The 16965-nt window shown below is 45.3% G+C and overlaps 1 protein-coding gene across 3 annotated transcripts in view; it reads left to right on the top strand.

Annotated features, from left to right (window-relative positions):
• The window catches only part of TBC1D22B (TBC1 domain family member 22B), a 49422-nt gene extending 33457 nt beyond the window's left edge, over window positions 1–15965 (top strand). For all 3 annotated transcript variants that reach the window (XM_048497572.1, XM_048497571.1, XM_048497573.1), the window contains exons 9-13: window positions 7944–8050; window positions 11848–11923; window positions 12452–12579; window positions 13103–13198; window positions 13948–15965. In XM_048497572.1, the coding sequence (XP_048353529.1) occupies window positions 7944–8050; window positions 11848–11923; window positions 12452–12579; window positions 13103–13198; window positions 13948–14076 (536 nt within the window). In that variant the 3' untranslated portion in view covers window positions 14077–15965. The remainder of the gene's footprint in view (window positions 1–7943; window positions 8051–11847; window positions 11924–12451; window positions 12580–13102; window positions 13199–13947) is intronic.
• Window positions 15966–16965: the final 1000 nt, after the last annotated feature.

Below are 16965 nucleotides of genomic sequence, written 5' to 3'. Positions count from 1 at the left end.
CCCCCACCCTTTCCCGGGCAGGAGTCCCCAAAGCGAAACCTCCCACTGCCCATGTGGGCGCGAATTGATAACCAGCTGCCCTGCCATGTCCCGGCGAGTATTCTTGGTGCTCAGGGCAGGCGGGTCGCCAAGAGCGAAAGGAGAGCCAGCTCTGCCGGGGGGAGGGGTGGAAGAGGAGGGAATTCCCCTCCCCGCTCCTCCTCTCCCCTCTAACTTGCCTTGCAGAGCATGGGCCCTGTTAGCGCCGCCATTCGGAAGAGCTTGGGTTGGGCAGCTTCTTTTGGCTCTGTGGATATTGTTTCGTGGCGCCCGCAGGGGAGCCGTCCATGCGCCTGGGCAGCAGCAGAGGTCTCCGGACATGGCCAACTTGGTCCCACTGCTGCAAACAGACCTCAAGGGAGGAAAGTCTGTAAGTAGGAGGCGGGGGGGGGGGAACAGAGGGAAATGAGCTCTGCACCTGCTCAAGAACCCTTCAGCAGCAGAGTAGGGCTGGCATTGTGTGCAAGAGAGGCCTATTGACACAAAATGGAGCCCAGAAGGGGGGCGGAAAACTCAAGTTTTGCCCCAAGCGCCATTTTCCCTAGATCCGCCTCTGAGGTAGAGTTCTTTCTCATCACCTGCTTCCTGATCATTTTAACTGGAGATGCCAGGGAATGGTCTTGAGACCTTCTGCATGTGAAGCAAATGCTCTGCCACTGAGCTGCAGCTCCCTGGAAGCATCTTCTGGTGGACAATAAATATTGCAGCAACCTTGCTGATTCTAAGCAGATCTGACTGTGGCCATTGTCTGATGGAAGACTGTCCAGAAACCTCAATGTATGCTGACTTGAATTTTACACAAGAAAAGTTCATGCAATAAAAAAAAATCTTAGCCACTAAAACCTGTTTTCTCAGAACCTTTTATTCTAATACATCTTTTAGGTTGAAATGCAGTAGTCTTAAAGGAGGGCAGCTTATTTTAAAGGGATCAGGAAATGTGGTAGGATCTTAGTTTTGAAATGGAGATAAACCAGTTTGAGGCTTGAAGATTTCCTATGTGCTAATGTATACTTTGTTCTTTTGCCCCAGTGTTGTCTCTGTTCAAACTGAAGTACTGCAAAAATTCAAAAACCTGCGAACAGAGACTAACAAATAAGTGTGCACACTCTAGGCAATATTGTCTCTATCACGCAGCCTTCAGCTCATGGGGGAGGGAAGCCTGTCTTCTAGTTGCAGCCTGATTTTAGTGGCTCTGTCCTTAAGTATCTCACTTCTTCAGAATTATTGTTTATTCTAGTGGCTTGGAATATTAAAAATTATTTGTATCTTCTGCCGAACTCGATTGCCATTTCATGCCAAAATCTTTCTAGCCAAGTACTCTTGCAAAATCAGAAAACAACCCCCCCTTCCATACTTCAGGCTGGCTTTTATGTGATGGCCATCACTCCAGAATCATGTCCACTCAGTTTTCAGCTAGGAATGCTTCTCTTTGTCCTAGGATCGGACATCAGACTCTCACAGAAAGGAACTAGAGGCCAAATTAGATTTCTGCCAAACCTGTTTTCTGAAATTAGCTTGCAGTTTGGTGCCTGCTTGTCTGTATCGCAGAGCGGCTGCCATTTCTGGGCTTGGATCCCTTAATCTCTTGAACTAGAGAACTAGGCCAGTTGCTCAGCAGTAGGTCTGAATTCTGTGGGTAGTTTGAATAGCCTGTTCTTGGCTCTGTAAAAGAAGCATGGGAGAAGCGTAGCCTCCTGCTCGATACTCTCAGCCAAAGCATCCTTTAGTACGGACACTCTGTGATATCCATTAGCAGGGCAGAGAGAGTGGCCAAATTGGTATTCCTTTGCTAGTTTTAATGGATTTGTCAATTTCATCTGATTTTCAGAGAAACCGACTTTCAGAGGAAACCAAGAAACACTTGTACAGATGATAGCATGGGGTGGGAGGAGGTAGTGATGAAATAGTGTCTATTTGTGCTTGAATCTTGCCTTTAAAAAACACGAGGCACCTGAAATTCTGTATTTTGAAAGCAATCCTCTTTTTGTGGCTTTGGGAATACATTTTTAAATGTATATAGCTTTATAATTATGTACTTGGGTTAAATACATTATTTCATACACTTGCCACAAACTTTTTCATATTCCTAGACTCTTCTGTGATTTCCACAGTACCTTCTGTGCTTTTTAAAAACTCATATGAGAAGTGAGTTTGTGCGTTCAGCAGAAACTAACCATAGAATCTCAAGGGTTTTTTTTGTAACTATGAATTGAACCCCAAAGCTATATTATGTTCCTGAAATATGTATAGTACTAAATTTACAAATAAGAGGAAACATATGCATAATATCTTCAATAATGAGTAATGGAATCCTGTTCAAACGCTTTTATTTAATTATTAAAAGATATTAGACTTTCTACTGTAGTGTCATCTTAAGCTTCCCTGAGATAGCTAACAAACAAGATCAGATAATAACACTCCCAAACATTGTGTCTTAAATTTCCAAAGCTCTGGTAATACTATAATAAATGACTAAAAGCACACTGGAGCTGAGGTAGACTTAGAACAAGCCAGATGAACCTCCTGGTACAGGAAGTTGCAGAGGCTGAGCATCACAATTCAAAGGGCCCTGGGATTAGGAGGGGTAGTTTAGGCAAATTTCCTTTATCTATATATATAAAAAGCTAACAGTTACTTTGTTACTCATGCCCTAACGTGGGAACAGCTGGACGGATCGCCCCCAAATTTTCACATGACGTCCCTCCCTGTTGCGGGCAGGTAATCGGACCTTCAAATCACCATAAGTCCATACCTGAGCCAGGTAAAACATCTTTTTCCTGGCGCACCAGGCCATGAAGCTGGCTGTGTTTAACTGTCACCCTTAGAATGTTCATGCAGCATGTCTGTGGCCTGAGGGGTTGGTATGCTCTTAGAATGGTCACGCAGATGGCCAGAGATGACCAGTGAAAACAGTGAATAAGTAATACTGTTAGGTAATACGAGTGGAAGTGAAACACATACACACTTTGCCGTGTGAGACGTCAGGTGGGGTTCCCGCCCTCACACGCAGGTAACTTTCACTCTGTGTGCCTCACCCACTGCTATCACCCAACACACATACTCTCATACACATCCATCTCATCCTTACACACCTCACTCTGCCTTCCCTCACATCCAACCACCACTTACCCACTTCCTCACCCATATTCACCAAAGCTCTCTTTTATTAAAAGCGAGCTGGAGTTTGCCTTTTTCTTCTAAGAAAATCCTTGAGGTGGGGGCGAACCAACAGTACTGGCTCTGTTCTTTTGCACATGGCTCTTTAAGAACCCAGGGAGCTGGACTTGTTCTGAACGCCTCACCACCCTGCCTCTGCTGCCTCACTGGGATAGCCTCCTTGCCCCAGTTCTGCCTTACCCAAGCCAGGACTGTGCGTGTCAACCAGCCTTATGGACAGCGGGATTCGCACTCTGGATAGTTCCGTTGTGGAATGGAAAGGGTTACCTTATACTAAAAAAACAAGACAGCACCATATAACAATGTGAATTGAAAAGGGAAATAGGGATTCCATTTGACCACCCCAAAAGGCTGTGCTGCGGATCATTGGACCTGCATGGACATCTGTGTGGGTTGCGGACTGTGATGAGAAGGACAATTGCCACAGCAACGCATGGCCGGGCCCCGCTAGTTAATAATAAGCTCCTTCAACCGGAGGTCTTGAGTCGTACAATCAAATCATAGTTCAATTATCAATAACTATTACAGAGTGATTGATAAAAAGAAAATCATGCCACTAATAAAATTGGGAAAGTGTCACATTAATACTTAGTAGTATCTATAAGATATTAGACAAGAATTTGGCCACAGTTTGCTTAACAGCAGGTCTAATGTCAGCCAACAAAAAGGAAACTACCTGAAATTCAATGGCAAGTTGGTACTTACTCAAAATGGGAGAAACCCAAAATTCTCACAATGAAGACTCTTGTTGACAAAATATCAGAACATGATCAGAGGTCTCAGTTATGCCAGATACACAACAACAGAGGTATGGAGTATTAGTAAATCATCCCTTCAGTTTGGCAGTAGGAAGTCTGTTACACACTGACACATGGTTCCCTCTGTGATACACCTCTGAAGATGCCAGCCCCAGATGCAGGCGAAATGTTAGGAACAAGATCCACCAGACTACGGCCACGCAGCCCAGAAAACCCACCACAACCAGTTGAATCTGGCTGTGAAAGCCTTCGACAATACATTCGATACCATTGATCATGATATCCTTCTGAAATGCCTTTCTGGACTGGAATTGGGAGGCACCATTCTGCAGTAATTCCAATCCTACCAGGAGGGTAGGTTTTAGACAGTAGTGCTGGAAGACTGCTGTTCTGCCCTTTGGCTTCTGGCCTCTGGGGTCCAGCAAGGTTCCATTTTATTCCCTATGCTATTTAACAACTGTATGAAACCTTTGGGAGAAGTCTTCTGGAGATTCGGCCTGGGTTATCCTCAATATGTGGATGATGCTCATCTCTACCTCACACTCCCAACTGATCCCAGGGAATATGTAGATACCTTTACTATTTATTATCTGTCAATGCCAATAAAGATTGATGATGATGTAGATACCCTGGACCAATGCCTGGAAGTAGTTTTGGAATGGATATGAGCTAATGAACTGAAGCTTAATCCCACCAAGATGGAAGCGCTACTGGTGAGTGGAAGGTCTGACTGGGGATTTAAGGAGAACCAGTATGGTATAGTGGTTGAGAGTGCTGGATTAGTAACTGGGAGATACAGATTCAAATGAACAATCTTGCCATGGAAGTTTGCTGAGTGACTTTGGGTCAGTGACACTCTTGGCCTAACCTACCTCACAGGAGCAAAAAGATGGAGAGGGGGATAATGTAAGCTACTTTGGTTCCCCATTAGGGAGAAAGATGGGTCATCAATGAATTAAATAAATAAGGACGTTACCCACTCTGGATGGGGTTGCATTCCTCTTCTACGTTGGTAGTCTAAGGGGCTCTTGGATCCAGTCCTCCTGATGGATAAGCAGGTAGCTGCTGTGACCAGGAGTCCCTTTAACCAGCTTCAACTGGTTAGCCAGCTGCAGCCTTTGCTGGAAGATCTGACGACTGGGCTGCATGCCCTGGTTACATCTAGATTAAATTACTGCCATGCATTCTATGTGTGGCTGCCCTTGAGAAGTGGTTGGAAACTTCAGCTGGTACAAAATGTTGTAGTCAGGATGTTGACTGGAGTGAGTCATAGGAACAATATTGCTTCACTCTTGGCATATCTACAATTTGCTTCTGGGCACAATTCAAGGTGCTGGTCTTGACCTTCAAAGCCCTATATAATTTAGGACCAATGTACCTGAAGGGCTGCCTACTCCCTTATGAACCCACCTGATCACTACAGTAATCTTTGGAGACCCTACTTTGGGTGCCCCTACCTTAGAATGTCCTTACCTTTGGGTAGGGGCACTCAAAGCAGGTGGCAACCTGGATTAGGCAGGTGGCAACTCAGAAAAGGGCCTTCTAGGTTATGGCATCAAAATTCTGGAACTCTCACTCTGGAGATATTTTTCTGTCTCCTCCTGTTGCCATCTTTTGCCAGCAGGTAAATACTTTTATTCAGTTTGCTGTTCCCTCAGTGATCCCTCTATCCTGACCAATGTTTTGAGTGCTGTTTTTATGCCTTTGTATCTATTTTAGCTCTGTTTTACTAATTTTAATGATGTGTGTGTTTAGGGAGAGGAGTTAATGGTTTTGAAATGTGATTCCATTATGTATGTTTTAATTTGTTAGCTGTCATGGTAACCCCTGTGAGAGTAGAAAGGCAGAATAACAATTTTGTAACTAAAATAAATAAAATCCACAGCAAGAAACACTCAGGCTGTTTCCGCATGGGCGGAATACAGCGTCCCAGGGACGCTAAAAAAGCGTCCCTGGGGAGGGGTTTGCATGGCTGTCCCAGCTGCATCTCAGCAGCGGCAGCCTCGCAACCCCCGAGTGGCGCGAAGCCGCTGTTTCAGAAACAGCGGCTTCCAACCACTGCCGTGCGAACGGCAGCACCTGGAAGGCACCATTTCCCTCCCCTTTCCCGAACACCTTACCGTCCCTCCTACCTTTTGGTGCATCGCCCAGGCCAGGGAACAACCCCCCCCCCGCCTGCGACTCCAGAGCTGTTGCGCAGGGCAGGGGGGCGTGTCCCCTGGCCTGGGCGACGCGTCGGAAGGTCGGAGGGACGGTAAGGCGTTTGGGGGACGGTGCAGCCTCCGCGCAGGCTGCGCCCTCTTCCCCGTTCCTACCGGGACCGTCCGTGCGAACGGTCCCGGGGTGTGTGTGTCGGTGTCATTTACGCCGCCCCCCCCCCCCCCCCGCAGCATGGCCGTGCGGAAATGGCCCTAGTGTGAATGTTGAAATCTCACAGAATCCCACAGTCTGAGTTTCTCCAGCACTACAGTCAAGAGCACCTTCACCACCTCAGAGAAGCATGCCCACTGGGAAACTTGGTGACCAGTAAAGAAACAGAATGCCTGTGCTATCCTTGGTCACCAATATAAGGAATATATATATTCCTGAGCATCCATGCCATCTATTATTTATACCAGGAATAAAGTTGAAGGACTCATGGAGGGTAATAGCCACCCCTCCTCCCCAGACACCTGTGTCAGTTTTCTTTTTCTGTAACATCCTGGAGGGATGAGCCATTTCAAGCCTCACAGATATGGAATTGCATAGTATTAGTGAAGAAGTGGGAGTAGCAGGGACCCTTGCGTTGTTGACCCTTGATGTGCTGTGGAGATTAGATAGGCAGTGAGCATTCTTGCTAAATACTGGCCATCTTTGGAGAACCTCACCCCCCCCCCCATGTTGGTCAGTTCCCATCTGCACTGAAATGTACCAGGAACAGATAACCCCCAAGCCCAGCATGCTAGTGTCCACAGACTAGCCATACAGTCTCCAGGGGTACAGGCCTAATGTTTTAATTTTAGGTCGTCCAACTTGTGTGACACTATGTCACTTCTGCTACTGGCTTTCCAGTGAGTAGCTAATATGACTCTCCCTCAAGCGTGGTGACAGACCTTCTGCCTTTCATTGTCTGTAACAGCTGGACCCCAGTTGTGTGTCCCAGGCTAAGAGGCACAAACCAAGAGGCCTTGTTCTCTTGCCCTTTAGCTTGTGCCTTTGGTGAGGCCCTGGACCATCTGAACTGAGTATTAGCCAGATCAGCTTTCTTACCTAAGGATTTCAAATGGAGAAGGGCAATGTCTGCTTGCTATGTGTCCAGTCAGCTACAAAGTCAATATAGCCGGGTCCTCCTTCCCACTCCTTTTGGGCTGCTTGCCAGGCCCAGTTCCTTGACTGTTCATACATTACATATTTGTATAAATATACCCTCTACATAGTTCCTCCTCCATCTGGTAGTTTTTGGTAAGGCTTAGAGTTAACATGTGGCATTTCAGCCCTGAACAACCGAAATCCAGATCTGATTCTTGACTGAATTCTGAGATTCCAACAGGCATTGCCCCTGCTTTTTCAAGTTTAACTTTATACTCACAGAGGTCAGAAACTTACTCTTTAAAAATGAGATTTTTGATATATTGAATTATATGTTCTGTATTAATTTTTGTGCTTTTCCTGAACTTTTATGGAAGTGCAAATAGTTATGGCTACAAGTTATGCAATTCACCCTAGAGAGGAAGGGTAGACCTAGCATGCTCGGGAGCAGGTGCTCAGGTGCTCGGGAGCAGCAGCAGCAGGCCATTGCTTTCACATCCTGCACGTGAGCTCCCAAAGGCACCTGGTGGGCCACTGCGAGTAGCAGAGAGCTGGACTAGATGGACTCTGGTCTGATCCAGCTGGCATGTTCTTATGTTCTTGTTCGTCACTTGAATAAGGCTGTTTGGCATCAATTTATGTCCCTATCCTCTTGGATATCTGTTGCACTTTGTTTTTCAGAAGAAGATGTGGAAAATTTTGATGTTACAAACCTGTCTCAGGATGTGCTGCGGAGCATTGAAGCTGATAGCTTTTGGTGTATGAGCAAATTGCTGGATGGAATACAGGTAGGAGCCGTTTTGCTGTGTGCAGGTTTCCCAGGTTGCCATTCTTCAGCCCTCTGCATCTCAGTGTTAAGAACAAAACCCAGGCCACTCTCACGTGGCAGAATGCCCTCATGGTCACTTCTCTGACACTTCCAGGACATTCAAAGGATTCTTCCTTGTGAGTTCTGTCCTCTCTTCAGTTCCTACCCCAATTTGCCTTGTTCTGTCAGCTTCGCCAGTGCAAGTGATGTGCAGTGTTGCTCACACTCCATGCTCCCCCCACCCCAAATTACAATTCTTTACTCAGTCAGCTGGAATTCTACATAAAATGCTGCAACTTATGTGAATTAGGCAAATTCATCACCTTTTCATGTTTTCTTTTAGTATTGAGGAGGAGCGTGATGCTTTGAAGGGTCCTGAAACTGCTCATTCATACAACCGGCTGGCTTCTGACACTTCTGCAGGCATCCCTTACACTTCCATGGCCATTCGGACTGGAAACTTGAGTTTGTTTTTTATTTTTTTTAATGACAGCTGGGATCCCCAGGAAGTTCACTTTTGCACCCATTGGCACATGCCACGTTTTTCCTATGCTTTTCAGAATGTCTATATATTTTTCTCTGGTTATGTTTGTGTTTATTTTTAATTTAATTTAAAGATTGCCCTTCCCCTTAAATGGGCTTAGGGCAGCTGACAACAGTAACGTCACAGTTAAAATTCAGTACCACAATATACTATGCTATGGCACCTCAATAATTATCTCTAAGGGGAATGAATTAAAAGGGAAGGGAAGGGAAAAGGGAGGACAGCTATGTTGGATTCTGTTGCTGCCCTCAACCATCGGCCTGGGCAGGGGACACATATAGGTGTTAGACAGCAATGGGGAGAGGCTCACTCTTGGCTGGACACTAGATACCAGTGGATGTTGTGGTGATGTCCTCTCCCCTGGCACTACCCTCTGTCTCTGCCCCTGGAGAAATGAGACTAGCCACTGTAAGGCTGTCCCATATATCCCAGTGCTGGCAAGGTGATGAGACAGATGACTGTGTCAACCACTGCTGTTTGATCAAGTAACAGCAGCAGCACCAACCTGCCCTGGTCCTAAACAGGACTTCAGGGCAAAATGGCACTCTATCAATAGAGATCAGGCCAATATCCACCCTGTGATGGACTGCAGAGGAAAAGTTAATTTAAAAGTACCAGTCTATCAGAGGCAGTATTGTTTATGTTCAGAGTGAGGCATAGAAGGCCGTAGGAATAGGAGAAACTCCCTGATTGGTTGTGGCATCCTAAGCTGATTGGCTAAAAAAAAAACCCTTGATGGTACACAGAACTGTTTGTGTAGAACAATTTGAAGGACTTTTGGATTTTACAATTCTGGTGTAAAAGCTATCTGCCTTAGCTGTGCTCAGTCATCTGAGAGTAGTTCAGTCAACGTGTGGGACTGGTTCTGCAGATATCAGCCTGTAAGCTGTGTGAAAGCAATAATATACACAGACTGAGAGAACTGGTGAGGGGCCAAGCTGAAGGGATCCATTTATGAACCAGTGAGGAATATATCTTCTAGTGAGAGGAGAATTCATGGGTACCAGTTGGTCTGGTGGATTGGGTTTTTGCTTTTCCTCAAAAGAGAGTGATTTATGTTTACGTTTGGATTTTAACTCCAAAGGCTGTGTGAAGGTACTGAGTATATGTACCAAGCTTGTTAGGACCCTGCATGTGAACAATCCATTAGTCGGCAACATCTTAAGAAACAGTAACATCAATATTAACATCTGAGCTAAGAACTGAAACTGAACAAACTTATTAAGCCTGTGCCTGAAAATCAAATACTGAATCTCTGTGCTTAAGCTCTTGTGTATATATATTTCTTCTGCCTTAGCCGTCCCTTCCCACTAAGTTAGTTATCTCCCTTTCCCATCTCCTCTCTGTTAGTAAACCTTTTATTCTGTTTAAGTTTAAAATCTGCTTCAGTATTATTATTTTGTGTGCCTTATTTAAGGGGTTTGCCAAAAGAAGTTAAAATAATGGGCATTCTTCACTTTCTGGGATCATTACAGGGCTGAGGGAAAGTACTTCTGTTTCACCTAAGCTAATGTTATCTGAAGCAGCTCAGTCCCTGAAGTGAAAAAGGTGGAAAAAAATCTGACAAGACATGTCAGTGAGTGGTTTCCCTGCCTGCAGAAGTTGACAAGGTTCCTTTTCCCAACACACACTCACTGAAGATCAAATCCAGTGTGTTGCCTGCTTGATATGTGAGACCTGAGACAAATTGGGAGAGTCCCAGTGTCGCCATGGAAGACATTAGGTCCTTAGCCTGACTGGAAGTACTATTATAGGCATGGACATTGAAATATTCCAGTACAATCAGTCTGGGGAACTCTAAGGCCCAGTCCACCACCATCTTCAACAGGCCTGGCAGGGCATTAGCTGGTGCATTAGGTAGTTGGTACACCAGCCACATAGCCAGACTCTCATCATCCCACACACTCAGCACCTGAGATATTTGGGGTGAGGGGTGCCCTGTTGTTTTCTCTTTCCTTTCAACTGTATTTCTGGCCTATACAGAAGAATGTGGGTGGTGTCCCATCATTTTTGGCAATGCCAAGCTGATATGTCCTAGGTTTTGGTTTTCATACAAACAGCCTGAGTCATTCACATGGTTGATTCTTCTCATGCTTATAATCTTGGGGTGTCAATTACAGACGCAGAGGAAGCACAGTGGCAAGCAAATGTAGCTGTCCCAATGACTTGCATCACACAAAAAAGTAGCAGACCCTGTATATGTGGGAGTTGCTTCAGGCAAACTCTCTGCTTTGCTTTTTGGGCTCTTGTTTTGAATGTCTGCATAGTTATCTGCTTAAACCTTTATCATTTTAAGGGGTTTGCTTTCTTCTTCTTTTGCACTTTAAATATCACTCGCAGAATGGGAGTAGGAGGAGACAGCTTTCTAACTAACTGTGTATAACTTAGCTCTGAGAAGGAATAAGGTAGCCTCATGATGCAAAAGCTGAGGAGTCAGCACTGTGTTGATCCAATTTGCAGCTGGGCTGGATTGCACCCTATGCTTGGTCCTAGTGGAAAAGAGGGTACATGTGCTCTTTCATAATACACATCTGGATGCAGTCTTCAATATTCCAGCTTTTTGTGTCTATGGCAGAATGTATTAAATTTTGTTCTGTGGGCTCCTCACCACTTTTCTAGAGTTCTCAAAAAACCCAGTGTTCGTGTCCTTCATGTCACTGGAACATACATATGCATAATGGCAGTACAGTCTGAAGTAACTTTCTCCTCAAAATGACTTTCTTCAAACTGCAGTGGATACTTAGTTCTGCTGAACTGGTCATCAGGAAGATCGTGCACTTGTTGATGGGGATACAGGCTTTTCAAATACGGTTTTCTTGTCCAATGTTTGGAGTAAATAATGTCTTCAACTGCCTTATCCTTGCTTACACTAATCTGCCTTTCTTAAACATGCTTCAGGGAAAACAGGATTCTTAGAGTAAGGATAGTAGTAAAAATAACAGGACCTACCAGGACAAATGGAAAAACTTCATTCCCAGCATTCAGAGACAGCGGCTCACAGGGTAAACTGTGGAAGTTAATTTATCTAAATATTTCACAGCCATCCCAGATCATAGCTTTGTGCTGGAGTATGTGGCATGTTCCATTTATGGAAGTGACTGACTTGAATCCTTTGGAAGGTGCCACCTGAGAAGGCGGTACTGTGCTAGAAGGACCATTGGTCGAGCCAATACAGTGTGTATGTGCTCGATGGACTTGCTTCTCCTCTAACCAACAGTGTACTTGTTTTACAGGATAACTACACATTTGCACAGCCAGGGATCCAAAAGAAAGTCAAAGCACTGGAGGAACTCGTCAGCCGAATTGATGGTAGGTGAGAGGAGATTTAAGCTGCCAAGGAAGAGGAGCTTGCTGCGTTCTTATTGTTCATCTCCCCAGCTGAATTGTAGCAGCTGTGGGTTCATGGGGAGAGAAAGACAGTGGGTGTGGGTTTTACAAAGCTTCCAAGAGGTAGGAAACAAGCTTCTAAGAGCTTCTTTAGCCAGTTATCTCTTCAAGATGAGAGTCAGCACAGGATGCTGGAGCTGTTAACCCAGCTGATGCCATTAAGCAGTATTGGAAATGGGGCACTGCTGGGAGATGGGAATGTGGGAGAGGATATTACCTGATAAGCAGGCAAGAGAGTGGGTGATTTAGCAGAGGGGGGGGGACCTCATTGTTCAAAGTGCACTTCTCGGAGGCATTTTAGTATGCGAGTTTAGGTGGGAAGGACTTGGCTGCATGGAGCAAAGGCACTGATGGGTGGGAATGTTTGTGGATGGAGATGGAGTTTCCCTGAGATATAGCAGTGGGGGGAGGCTGCATCTTCAGCTGTGTCAATGGAATGTGCTGTTTCAGAGCAGGTACACAATCACTTTAGGAAGTATGAAGTGGAATACCTGCAGTTTGCCTTTCGCTGGATGAACAATTTACTGATGAGGGAGCTTCCTCTTCGCTGCACCATTCGCCTTTGGGACACTTATCAGGTATGGTAGGCTACATTGCTGCTGTTGGGTGCCTGCCTGTATACAGCTGCTCATTGTCACATGCAAATTGATGGCAATTATTAGTTTTTCTGGGTGTAGGATATTGCATGCAGCGTGTGGTTAGAGTGGTCAGAATAGGAACTGGAAGATGCAGGTTTGAATCTCTCCCTCTGCCTTGTAGGTTCACTTGGTAACCTTAGGCCAGTCCCTCTTTCTCATCCTAGCCGAACGGGTGGGATTGTTGTAAGGATCATATGGAGGGAGAAACTGATGTGGTAGATGTTTCAGGTCTCCATCGGGGAGAAAAGTGGGGTGTAAATTTAAAATATTCCTCACTGTGCCAACAGACCTCTTGCACGAAAGGAAGCAGTACAGTCAGCATCCACGTGCCAATAAAAATGTAAAAGAACTCTGTGAGAGGGAGGATAGCTCTATACAGCCCCACTGTACTTGGCAAAACAGTAGGAGGTAAGTCTGTTGGTTCGTGTTTTCTAATCTGAAATGCTGTGTTGTTTTTTTCCAGTCTGAGCCAGAGGGATTTTCTCATTTCCATTTATACGTCTGTGCTGCTTTCTTGATTAAGTGGCGGAAAGAGATCTTGGATGAAGAGGACTTCCAGGTAAATCTTCAGAAAGTAGTTGCCCTTGCTAAGATAATTATGCATCATAATTATCCTGCTTTGAAGCATTTCTCTACCGAGGGTAATATAACAGGTGGCAACAGGATCATCAGTGCCTGTAGCCTCTGATTAGGCACGTGCAGTGACTATATCCAAGGATCCCGGCACATGCTGCCTCTGAGGCCAGGCATCAAATATCATTTATTTATTACATTTCTGTCCCTCATGGAACTCATGGTGGCGCATGAGGAGGTTATATGAAATCTTCCCTCTAGGCACTGCCCAAGCGGTATCTAGTTTAACAAGGTTGCTGTATCCTGTCCCCTCTAGAGCTTTGGTTCCAATTCCAGAGTCTCCTGCGTTGTCTGTATGATTTTAGTAGACATCCATGCCAGGCTTCCCCACCTGTCAGGCAGGGTCTCTACCATCCAGTTTTCCTCACAGAGTAAGAATAAGTTAGCTACTTTTATTACTGATTTGTTTATTTAAAATATTTCTTCTCTACCTTCTATCAAATCTAGAGCTCCAAATTTTTTTTACTACTGTTGTTATTCAATCTGTTTATATGAAACAGTGACTGCACTTTCAGTCAACTGGAGAAAGACACCCACCCCCTCCAATAAAGAGTCTGCCTTCGCTACGGCCATCTGGACACTTGAGGTTATAGAAGATGCAAAGGGATGTCTGCTTGTCTAATTCTAGAAATTCCTCACTGCTTCCTCTGTAACACATCCCTTTCTCCTCCTCAGGGTCTTCTAATGTTGCTGCAAAACTTACCCACAATACACTGGGGCAATGAAGAGATTGGACTCCTCCTTGCTGAAGCCTACAGACTCAAGTACATGTTTGCAGATGCACCCAATCACTACCGCCGATAGATGCCATTGACCTGCCTCTACATCCCGTTGCGCTGGCCCAATCCTGATCACTGTGGCATTTCATCCCCCATGTCCTCAAGACACTCCAAACAGGATCCACTCCTTGCTGTAAAAAGCTCACATCAGACTCCTGTCTTAACTTTTGTGTGTGCCCGTTTGCCACTGCAAGTGTGGATGTGCCACTCAAAGAACCATTTGTGTCCCATACTGTGAGGATGGCCTGAGCTTGGCCGGGGGCTATAAGCATGAACTGAGCCTCTGAATGCCCAGCCTGGGCCATCTAAGCCCGGCAGCCTCTTGTTAACCTGTCTAAGCACAGACACATTTGCATATTCCCAGCTGGGTCTGTATTTTCTTTTCCTCCAGATGCTGTTCAATCAAACTCCCTAATGAAGATGCCTTATAAAAAAAGTCCTGCCTGGGGGATGGCAGCACCATTGGACACAAGAAGCTCTCAGGGCTTAGCTTCGCTCCGTGTGTCTGAAGTGCAACATTTCAATGGTTAACAAGAGACATCCTTTCTTCTCTCTCACACACAGACAATCGTGCGCCATGTCTGTTTGCATAGGGTGGTGCACACATGTTGATGGAAGACTGTCTGTCTTGTTCGCACACAGTTCAGAATTACATAAATGAACAAGACTGGACTCCACCTGTGACTGATTGATTGCTTGACTGACTGACTGTCCTGTGTGCATTGAACTGGAGGGCAGAGGGAGCTGTGCTTCTAAGAATCTCCTTTCCTTGACAATGACACTCCTCCTCCAGTGCATTATGTGTATATTGTGTTCTTGTGTATATGGGTAAAAGATGTACATTATAAGTCTTCTGTTTGTAGCAGATATGGTTTTATATTTATAATGTGTGTTACAAGCGTGTAAAGGCTGCCTAGGTTACAAATGACAGCGGGCCTCCTGCCTTCCCTGGCTGTTGGGGTGCTGGAGCTGTCAGCACATCTGCACTAGCACATTTTTCAGATCCAAGTGTTTCGTTTACTATTATGAAAATGTGACTCCAAAGCAAACATGACAGCATATGACCTCCAGTGCTAAGGAGGTAGGGGGTTTAAGAAGCTTGCTGCTGGAACAGACGTTTTGGACTCACTGAGAAGTGACCTGAAGAGTGCCTGCCCTCTTCATCCACACTGGAGCATGCCCTTTGGAAAACACGCAGTACTCTGTCGTCTTCAAGCATTGCAGTGGTGGCTTGGACCATTAATGTACATTGCTGTATCAGTCTCCTTAGAAAAGTAATGAGTCCCAATCTGCAACTGCTGGCTCTTCTCTCCCCCCAATTGAATGCCCCCCTTCCCCGGCCCTCTCTTCAGGCGGTTGAAAATATGGATTGACTTGGTTCAAGCCTCTGAATTAACCTGGGGGAAAGAAGAGGAGGTGGCTTCCATCGCCTGCTGTAGCCCCTCTTCCCCTCTCTCCACAATTGTCTCAATATGAATTTTGGCAAAGGACAATGTTTTTAATTAAATGTCTTACTGTAGTTAGCAGGTGTAGTCTCAGTAGTGCCAAGCCTTGACCTCACAGGGCAGAGTTATTTCTAACAACTGAAGTTCCTCAGCTTGTTCTGGGCTGACCTCTGCTCATCTCATCAGGCTTCACTCTGCACCCAACTTGTTTTGTTTCTCCTCTTGGGACCACAGAAGAAAAGCAGTTGAGTGGCTTTCCCTTCAGCAGTGGCACCCAGGGAGATTGGATGCACCAGGAGGTGGGAGCCTTGTCACCACGCAGTGTCTCAAGTTGCTTTCCTAACCTGGAGTTGTTTTCTCAGGCCTTCTGACTTGATTTTCTTTTGTGTGTGTGCCTTCTGTTGTTTCCTCTGAGACAGCTACCTGGTGGTCCTTAGTTTAACATGACTAATTAAAAGAGAAAACTGAATCATGTTGCTTTTTTTAAAATTATCCTTGGGTTTCTAAGTTCCAAAGTTCTTGAAAACCTTCTTCTCTTTTCTGAATCGAAGTATAGCAGACACCAATCCTAGATAACTTTAATTTCACAGTACTGCCTTTTTCAGAAGTGCCAGTCCATCCCTGTTGTTTCAAGCAGGACTCCTCTAACCTGTGGTTATACCAGCTGTCAAAAATACTGCCATTCAAAATAACGTCTTCAGGGTCATGAAGAAGGGGTTAATCTTCCCACATTCTCTCGGCAAGCAGAGCTTTGCAGATGAACGGGTCCCTTGGTGTGGAAGGATGTCCCTCTCAGTTGCTGGTGTGCCTATTCCAGCTGTAATTCTTTGTTGAGACTTATCTTTGCTGGTTTACCTCAGACTTCAGCGTTGAACCTCCATAAGCACTGTGCCTGCTTTCTATTTTAAAAATGCTTTCATTCTTTCCGCTCCGTGACTGACGAATGGCACAGGCGCAAGCTTACCAATGCATCAACAGCTTCAGCAAAGCCAGCTTCTGTAGGGGCTAAGGCAGCGACATGTCGGAGAACCAACAAGGTCTGGCAGCATGTTCTGCTTTAGATCCTCCTCCTACGGTGAGGTATTCCCACCTGAGAAGCATTCATTACTTTTGAACATTCCATTTTGCAGGATATTTTCTCCCACTGACGGAGAAAAGAACATTGGACCTAGTGCAGCTGGTCCCTCCCATGGATGGCTCATGGTTGAGTTGGCCTGACCCACCTAAACTGTCTCACTCTTCTAAAGAACTTGGGCTACAATTTGCCTGATGCCTAAGCAAGGGTACATATGTGATCCAGGCACAAACATTCTCTCACCCGATGTCTCTGTGCACGTGTGGTGGCGATTCAGCTATTTTAAACAAATTTCTTCATGCACTGTTGAAGTTGATGTAACTTTTCACAAGGTTTCTGAAACCTTTCTCCAACATCAAAGGATAACTAGCAAAAAAACTCATTGTCTAAGACT

The sequence above is a fragment of the Sphaerodactylus townsendi genome, linkage group LG05 (genome assembly GCF_021028975.2).
Source record: "Sphaerodactylus townsendi isolate TG3544 linkage group LG05, MPM_Stown_v2.3, whole genome shotgun sequence".
In the NCBI taxonomy this organism is placed as follows: Eukaryota; Metazoa; Chordata; class Lepidosauria; order Squamata; family Sphaerodactylidae; genus Sphaerodactylus; species Sphaerodactylus townsendi.
The sequence above is the reverse complement of the archived record's forward strand: the minus strand, read 5'-3'. Positions and strand labels throughout refer to the sequence as shown.